Source organism: Octodon degus, unplaced genomic scaffold (assembly GCF_000260255.1).
Source record: "Octodon degus isolate 3935 unplaced genomic scaffold, OctDeg1.0 scaffold00017, whole genome shotgun sequence".
Taxonomy (NCBI): domain Eukaryota; kingdom Metazoa; phylum Chordata; class Mammalia; order Rodentia; family Octodontidae; genus Octodon; species Octodon degus.
In genome coordinates, this window is record NW_004524593.1 from 16,155,908 (window position 1) to 16,165,250 (window position 9,343).

Sequence of the window (9,343 nt, forward strand, 5' to 3'; positions counted from 1 at the left end):
ATCCCTGGTTCCGCCAAAAAAAAAAAAGAAAGAAAGAAAGAAAAGAAAAAACCTAGGGAGAGCAGTGGGTTTCTAAGTGAGGTCTGTTCATTCCAGATGGACCTATTTCTTCATACCCCACGCTCTAGGCAGGTGGCCTCCAGCTAAGACACTTCTGAGACCTGGTCACATTCAGGCTCACCGTCTACTTCAGCATGAGCATGAGCCAAGCAGATAAGGCAAAAGCAGAGACAGTGACAGAAAGCATTCAGCTGTCTGAAAAGTAGAGCGTGGATCCAGATCTGACCAGAAGAGCCAGGCAGGAAAAGTTCAGAGAGCCCAGAGGCCAAGGTGCTGCGATTCACCTGCCTCCAGGGGCTTCGGGGGAATTTTGCTTATAAAATGTACTCCCATGATGAACTCGACAGAGTTGGTGTCGGTTCCCATTCTCAACCTGTCGTATCGCAGAGGATTCAAACTAGCCAGGCAGCAGTAGCATGGGGACTTATGATCCATTTAATACAATGTCAGCATCTGAGGTCTTCTGCCATCTCATCTCCTTTATTGACAAGGGACTGGAATCAGGATTCAGAGGTGCCGATTTGCAGGCCCCAATGCCACCATCCACCTCCCTACGCCCCACTTCCCGTGAGGCGGCAGTAACAGCAGCACCACAGCTCATGAGGACGAATCAGACGCCACACAGCGAGCACTCCGAGTGGCTGCGCATTACCGCCGCTCTATTCCGTCAGTGGTTACCACTGCCACTGCCATTCCTGATGGAATGGGTGCTTTCATGCATTTTTTCATGGGACATGTTTAGGGACAAAAAGAGGAATAAAACAGATTTTGTTTATCCCCAGAGGCGACGATCAGTCACACCAAGAAAGAGGCTGGAGCGAGAGAGGAGTGGAAAGCTGGGAAAGGCTGGGGCTGTTTCCCCTGGTGGTCCTTGACCCTGCATCCTCTGTCACCACAAGACACCCGCTGCTGCCAGCTTCCAACATCAGCTTCTGACATCGGCCGTGAAGGGTGAATGTGCTCGCTGGGCTGTGTGGTTCCGCTTCCCCAGGCCACGGAGAAAAGACAGGGCCTGCCCAGTGCCTCGGCCCTGGCCCCCCAAGCAGCCAATTCCGGGGAGCCCTCCTTTTAGTGGTAAATGATTTTTTAAAAGCCCTTTCACAGCCCAAGGCTGCTGGCTACTGTCACTCAGCCAATGGCCCTGTTCCAAGGAAGCCACCACTGGCACTTAGGACAAAGACAAGCTTCTCGGCTCCTTCCTGGCACTCAGCTTTCTCCGGGCAGCAGGGAGGCACATTACCTTGAGACGTGTGCGTTTCTGAGTAGTGTTCGCTGCACTGGACGTGCATGGGTGGCAGGATATATGGCTGCTGCCGGGGCTGGAAGAGAAGACACAGGGCTGGGAAGGTCTGGCAGAGGCCCCCTGGCACTAGCCCGCCACCCCCAGCCACAGGAGCCTCCAGTCCCCACTGCACACACTCCTCTGCATCCCGCACCATCACCAGGCTTGGGACTGGAGAAACACTGAGGGAGAAACGAGGAAGCTGGAGTGAGGTCAAGAGAGCCAGAGGCCAGGTCCAAAGCCCAGGGCAGCTATTCATTATCTGTGCCCTCTACACCTGCCTTCTTAACAAGTCGGAGCTAGACCCAGCTAGGAAAGAAAAGCAAACCTGTTTTACTCTACTCAAAACAGACCTCCTCCTGGGGCCACAAACTCCTACCCATCAGCACTGACCCCGGTCCACAGATCCACAGCGACTACCAACAGGGACAAGGTCATTAGTGTCAGCTGAGCCCAGCAGTGACGTGACATAAAAATCCACACAGTGACCCGTAGTGAGCCTATTAGTTCTCACAGCCGGGCTGGGGGACATAGGCTGAACACATCTCACCCCGAAGCAGAATCCTTTCCATTAGACTCTTAAGGGTGGCCACTGAGGTGTGGTCCCGCCCCTGCCTGCTACAGGAGAGGGCAATGCTTTCAGAGGAATAAAAAAACAAAAGCAAAACTTTAATGGCTTCACTGCTGGGTGGGCAAAGGCCATATGGAGAGACCCAACTGTAACCTAGAACAAGTTGTGTGACCTCACCAGGGTTCGCGTTCCACGCAGCCAAGCCTCATAGCTCCTTCCCTGACCTCGAGCACCCATGTTACCATCTATCAGGGCTCCAGGAAAGAGACCCCCACCATGAAAGTATCCAAGACAGAGGGGCTGGCAAGTCACCCAACAGCACGGTCTTTTACATTTCTACAGGCTTTACAGATGTCATTTTAATGCTTCAGGGCCCGGGAAATAGCTCAGCGCCATAAGTGCCTGCCTGGCGAGTGCAAGGTCCTGAGTTCGATCTCCCGTACCAAAAATAAATAAATAAATAAATAAACAAAAACAACAACAACAAAAAACAGCTAATGCTTCAAGCAGAAGAGAATGCTGACAAAGCTGCGAACAAATAAGAGGCCAAAGCCATCAGGAGCCCCAGCTTCTCCACATCAAAGGGGCAAATAAAGAAGGGAATAAAGACATGGGGCACGAAACGTAAAAGGAAATCAAGAGAGAAGAAACAAAAGAATTGAAACGCAACGCACCTTGGAGACCAGCACTTGGTACCAGAGCAGAGGGGCTATGTCCGCGTTTCTAAACATTCTCAAGTGCTCGCCTGGCTGACTTTTGAGTTGTAAATTAGAAATATTTTTCCTTGATAATACATAATTCCACTACATTTGTCCACCTCAGGATGGTTGACTTAAGCGGGTTTTTTTTTTTTTTTCCCTTCCTTTAAATGGGAGGAGGGATTTGTACAAAGGAACAGAAATACACGGCAAAACAAAGATCGTCTATGATCTCTTCTTGCTCTTATTTTAGAAAAGAAATCTATGAAGTGACTGTTTACAAGCTGACCTAAGCGTACAAGCACACGGTAAGAAGAACTAATTTTTGTACTATCACACAGCAGCAGAGGAAAGAAACAATCAGGGATCGACTGGTACCCTGGCCAGGGACAAGGGCGAGAGACTGGGCGTCTGGATGTCCTCTCTCTTGCTGCAAGAACTCTTGTGACTGTTCCTAGTCTCACAGGCAGGGAGAGAGGGAAGCCCGAATCTGCTTCCTCTGCACCATCTGCATCCCAGTAAGAAAGGTAGGACTTGCTCTCCTCTCTGGATAACGAGATCAGAGCCCACAGTGGCTTTAAACAACCTGCCTCCCGCAGTCTTTTGGACATGAAGGGTCTTACTAATTAGGACACCAGATTGTAAAGAAAAGGAACTCTATTAACAAAGAATGAAGAAACCAGCGCCATGGATAAGTCCACTGGTGCTCCAGGGAGAGCCCAGCAGGTTCCTCAGATCTCCAAGGCAGAGCACGCATGTGACAGGCTTGGACAACATGCAGCCAGGCCTCAGAGGCTGTCTGGGGATGCCAGGGGCCCAGCTCTGGGCTGCAAGAGTCCATGGCCACGCATTTTCCAGAAAGAGTAATTACCTTCTAACAGACAAGCTAAGGACATATTAGAGGGAATACACTTCAGACAAAACTACTTGACGCTCTGATCAGCTCAAAGGAACTGTTCATCTAGAAAGATAAAAAGGCCACATATCTACTTCATTTGTGCATAGAAAGCCATCACCTTGAAGAACTATGACCTCACAAGCAGAAACTTTTAAAGAAGACTAACTCTTGACATCTGTCATATTATCCTTAAATAATCCTCAAAGTAACAAGTCTTTGAATTCACACTCACAAAATGAATACAGTAGTTAAAACAGAAAAGAAAAAGAAAAAAAAAAGACCTAAAAGATTCGGGAGAAAAGTGGATCAATTCAAATGTTTTTGACTAATCAAAACCTTAAAATTAGGAAACAGACAATCAGTTGTTCCCACCCAAGACTCTTCCTAAGACCACTAACTAGTCATTCAATCTCTGCTCACTCTGGAGGGATTTTCTGATGAGCTTATTAAGTTCAGTCTACAGCCGGGAACACAAAAGCATTAGTGAAGCTTAGAACTGAAGCGATGTAGCCACGCTATGTCTAGAAGAGATGGAAGGTGGGAAACACGGCAAAAAGGGCAGAGAGTCACACGGCGGTGGCCGCTGAAGACGAAGGTGCACGGGCAGGAGTCAGACCTTCAGGAAGCAACGGTACCAGGGGCCCAGTGGAGCTCACCAACACCCCCCCCACGCCCTGGCAGGCTGAAGCCCCCTACAGTCTCGCAAAGCTCGCCCCTGCGCACGAGACCCCCAACCCCTTTCCTGCAGCGCTTCCTGCCAACAGCCTGCCTGCTGGATCAGAAAATGTCACACTCACCAGGGAGGACCGGCTCCAGGTGGGCTGGCGTCTGATGGGGGGCGGGGAATTAGACTGCCTAGGTGATGAGTTGGAAAAAACAGAGTGGTGATTATTACTGACCAGCTAGAAACAGGGCAGACAGATGAGGGAAGAAGGCAAGGGAACGATGACCAGGTCAGCCAGAGGTACACCAAAGCATACGCGCCATCCACGTCTAGATGCTGAGAACAGCTTCCACTTCCTTTTTTGTCCTTCTCCTTATTCTCAAAATGTCTGGAACTTACACTATTCTAGTAATAAGTTTTACCAGCCAATATTAAAAGAATGAGAATTTTTTCAAAGAAATAAAACTGACAAGTACCACCATTATGATTATGCAGATGTTCAAAACTTGTGCTCTTTTCGCCTTTGTGAAATCTCTCATAATAAAGATCAGGAGAGGCAAAAAGAAAAAAAAAATCTTTAAAAAAATGCTTTGAAGTCAAATGAAATTCCAAAGTAGGTAAAATATTTTTCAGCATAAGCCTATAAAAACACTTCTTGTTGCGATAACATGTATTACAAGTACTTCTCTGACCAGATCCTTTTTAATTCTATTTTCTTCATTCAGTGGCTAGGCAAGTGTACTACCCCCGAGCTACATACCCTCAACCAGACTGCTACAGTCGGAGCACCAAAGGGATTTAAATAAGAAAAAAAAAAAAAGTAGAGCTAAAAATGCGTGAAAGAGTGGAATCCTGTCCAGTTCTTGAAAGCTGAAGTCCAAGATACTTTTGACCAAGGTGCCCTAAAGGCTGCGGCAGTGTTTCCCCAGTCCTCAGAAAAAAATAAAAAGGACACGAGGCTTTTGTCAAGTTAAAGTTCTTTGGAGGACTCTTCATGCTCTCAGCTCACCCCCTTCCTAACTTCTTGGTCATACAATTCTCTTACGACATGACGGACATGACAGAGTAATGTTTAAAAAAGATCAGCCAAATAAAATGTCACCAGGACACTGTTCACCATGCTCTCCTCGCCTTTCCTCCCCCAAAGCACAGAAAGTCCTCCCTCGAGTAACACTGGCAGATGTCAAACAGGGGCCCTGCAGGGGAAGAGAAACCGAGGGCCAGCTGTCAGAGGTCAGAGCGCAGACGGCCCCAGACAGGGGCTCTGTGTACCCCGTGGAGGAGGAGGCCGCGAGGTAATGCTACTTGGAAGGATGTCCCATCTCTTAGCAGATCTGTGCTGAGTGGGTGAAATCACATCTCGAGTTTAATATATATGTGTCAAGACAGTCTCAATTTTTAATCAGATTTTTAATCAGCCCCAGGGTAAAAAAATTAAGCTGTCATATGCACATGTTCCAACTCCTCAGGATGTACTGAAAATGTGTACTAATAAAATAAACATTAAAAAAAAAATTCTAACAGGAACCTCCCATACCACGCCAGCAAGGAGCAAAGAAGGCCCATTACAGAAGTAGAATGGAACACACTTTCTTCTTGGTTTTCAGTCTCATAGGTGAAGTTCACTAAATTAGAAGAAAAGATCATAAGGGAAGCAACCCTCAGGAAGTCGTGCAGAGCCGCCAGCTGTTGAGGAATGGGTAAGCCAAAGGGCGACCGTGAAGTCCCTCTTCTCAGCACCGGTTTTGACTGACCCTACAGAAGTCAACTACAGAAATCCTGTTAATGTCAAGGACACCCTGACAAGTCAAAGGCAAAGAACAGAGTAGAATCGCACCGAGCCAACCGAGGAACCTGATCAAAACTGGTGTGCGGCACGCCTGTAAGAACAGGGCTGAGATGTGCGCCACAGCCTAATTTGCCTTCCCTGCTCAGTCAGGCCTTCTGAGTCCCCTGGAGGCCAAACTCACGGGAAGGCCTGGGACTGTCACATGCGTTGTTAGAGCTCGGCACTGACCAAGCGCAGAGCCTCTGCCCTGTGGGGAAAATTGTCGACCCCGACCCAGGCACTTAGTTCTCTGTGCCCGCTGCTGGAAGGCCAAATGCTGCCCCTCTGGGCAGTGTCCCTGTGGGAGCGGGGAAGCGGCTCTACCCTGCATCCACATCCTGACGCTCTCTGAACCCAAATTACACTCCTTGGGTGCTCAGGCGCATGGGCACACTGCTGAGAATGTCTTTGAAGACAACTAAGGTAAGAGGACGAGGGAGCCCGGACTGCGATCTCCGAGGTCAGGCCATACGGAAAGGGCCCACATCACACGTCCCTTTATTTTCAAATTAAATTAAAAAGATGAGGCGCAGATCTGTGACACATTTTGGCATCTTCCAAATCGCCCTCTAATTACCCCGGACCCTCATTTGCAGGCAGACGGCACGACCCAGGAGCGCACGCAGGGTTAGCGGGCTGTGCACTGTGTGAGCGCGGCCGGGCCAGGATGACAGCAGCGTCTTCCCTTTCAAGCCGGCACTGGCGCGCCACTGTCACCACTTCTGAACATGCCCCGTGTCTGACCCGAGGGGCACCCCAGCAAATTGGGCACTGCACTGCTCCTCCGAACTCAGAGCCAGGGTTTGGAACTGCACTAATGCGGCCCAGCCATCCGGGCGGTCAATTTGCAAAGCATTTTCTCTCCAGGCACAGGCTCTGCTGGCGGGTCTTCATCATTAAAGCCTCCCTTCCCACCTGGCCTTCACCTGCTTCTTTAGCTTCTGCAAGGATCAAGGAAGGAGAACAAGTGGAAAAAGTGACCTACAGCCTCCCAGAAACCCCAGATGGGACATGACCGAGCCACCTTGGGAGAGGGTGGGATCGGTGTTTACTTACTCGGTGCAGATTTTGTTTTGTTTATAAAACTTGTGCCGTGTTGTAAATAACCGGGAAACATACTTTGCATTTTCAATGTCATCCTTGGAAAGGAAGAGAGGGAGGGGAAGAAATATAATTATTTTTTGATTAGATGTGCACTGCACTAAGATTCTCATATTGTATGTCCCACATTTCAAGTACAAACTAAGGGCCAGTGAGCTCAGTGAGGGGACCAAGTGCCTGCCTAGGTAAGCATAGGGACTGGGGTTCAATCCCCAGCACCACATGCCGCTCTGGCCCCGCCCCCAGGCACAGTGAGCTGGCCACCGAGACCCAGCATGGTGGCACAAACCCATAATCCCAGAGCCAGGAAGGCTGTAAACAACAGGATCACTATGAGTCCAAGCTGCATAGTGAGACCCTGTACCATGTACCAAATAAAAATACAAACTAATCCAGTGCACCAGGCAGCAACCGACCTGCGAGTCTCAAGGGCAGCACCCTACAAAGCTGGCTGGGGAAGGGCAAAAGATGCTTTCTGCTAAAGCACTTCTGTGTCCAAGGCTCTGGGGCTACGCTCAGGGATTCTGTGATATCCTTACCTAACTCTAAGCCCAAAAACAAATAACTGAGTTAAGGCAGAGCAGAGAACAACCACCAGACAGAGAAGGTCGGGACGAAGGTGGGGAGCAAGGAGGGATTCTACAGCTACTCTAGTCTTCAGGGAAGCTCAGGCTATGATGGGGATGAAACCCATCTCAGCCAGCAAAGGGGAAGGCAGTGCAACCCCACCTGGGACTCCAACAAGGGCACAAACAGAGCGCCAGGGCGTCAGCCCACCAGAGAAGAGCACATCAGGCTCCAGTAAGGCTGCCACAGACATCTGACAGCCAAAAATCACCTTGGAAACAGGCATTTGCGCAAGGGATTTCACCAGCACTCCCCTGAAACAAGTGACTACAGCAGCGGGCAAGGGACAGAAAGAATCTCCTAACGCAACACCCTTCTCTTAAGCCAAGGAGAACAAAGGAAGGACATCAAACAGCGCCCCACCCATGGACCCTGCCCTGCTGCCGCCCGGCTCACCATGTGGAAGAGGGCCGTCTCCTCCTTGCTGACCAGCTCCACCAGGATAGTGGACTTGCTGTGGGTGATGGTCCCGATGTCGTTCCATCTGGCACAGAGGAAATGCAACTGGGTTTGCCCATGCCCTGCTCCAAGGATTCCACACCCAGCCCAGGCGAAGCACGCTGTGTCAAACTGTGATGTAACCCTTTTTCAAAAAGCATCTGAGAAATGCTCCTTCTCACAAAGGAGAAAACCAAACGGAACACAGCACCATCTATTCACACAAGTAAGCATTCTGTGGAAAATGGGTTCGGACACTGATACGCCAGGCTACGAGGTAAAGTGCAAGGGGCTTCTATTGCTTTCTTCCTCTGTATTCCCTAATGCCAAGGCATTGCCATGACCCCTGCTTTTTAACAAGGGAGGAGCAGAGCATTACCACAAAGTCCTGAGTCGCTGAGCCCCTGGACTGAAGAACCCACACGGATGCGGGTTGCCATATGCTCTGCAGAGTGGCCGTGCCAACCCGAACCGAGTGCCCAGGGATACTTCAGTCTGCATTTCTGAGCCCAACGGAGCTCCATAGTTCCCTTTTCTGTCTTCAGGGCAACCCTGTTTCCAATGGGATCTGCTGAAATAAGCACCAGGCAAGAGAAGGTGCTCCGTCTCATTCCCTTTGGACTCTAATCCTGTCTTGAATTTTGTCTTTATTGTTCTGTGTCAGGGCTGGGGATCAAACCTGGGCCAACATGCCAGGCAAGCGCTGCACCCAGACCTACCTGGGGCCAATGCCTGACCCTCTCTGATGACAGCCCACTGTGCGCTCAGTGCCTCAGTCTGGAATCCCAGTTCCATCCATGCCTGTCGCTGATCATGCTCCTGCCATCCCCTGCCTGAATAAATCTCTTCAGGCTCAGTTCTACCAACTTCCCTACGAAGCCCTTCCTCCTCCCCACCACACCCAGGCAAGAAGGAGGACCTATGCAAGTCCCCACGGGCCACGCCCTTCAGTTGAGAGAAGACCCTACCTCGCTGGAGCCAACTGGACCCCAGAATTCCGGCAGCCCTGGAATGGCTCTGCCTCTTCTGTCTGTGCTCCTAGTGCCAAGCCAAGATCCTAGCACAGAGCCCTCAACTAATACTCGCTGGAGGAGTGAAAAGTAATAGTACTTTCATTTTCAATGTCATCCTTGGAAAGGAAGAGAGCTAGGGGAAGAAGAAAATAGACTTGAAATT

The 9,343-nt window shown here is 49.9% G+C and overlaps 1 protein-coding gene across 2 annotated transcripts in view; it reads right to left on the reverse strand.

Moving 5' to 3' along the window:
* Ptpn14 (protein tyrosine phosphatase, non-receptor type 14) overlaps nt 1-9,343 on the reverse strand; it is a 171,736-nt gene that overhangs the window by 34,254 nt on the left and 128,139 nt on the right. For both annotated transcript variants that reach the window (XR_002820174.1, XM_004626869.2), the window contains 4 exons: nt 8,126-8,213; nt 7,058-7,140; nt 4,307-4,364; nt 1,301-1,379 (listed from right to left, as the gene is read on the reverse strand). Coding sequence is in view for 1 of the 2 variants with exons in the window: in XM_004626869.2 (XP_004626926.1) it covers nt 1,301-1,379; nt 4,307-4,364; nt 7,058-7,140; nt 8,126-8,213 (308 nt within the window). In the remaining variant the exon portion in view is untranslated. The remainder of the gene's footprint in view (nt 1-1,300; nt 1,380-4,306; nt 4,365-7,057; nt 7,141-8,125; nt 8,214-9,343) is intronic.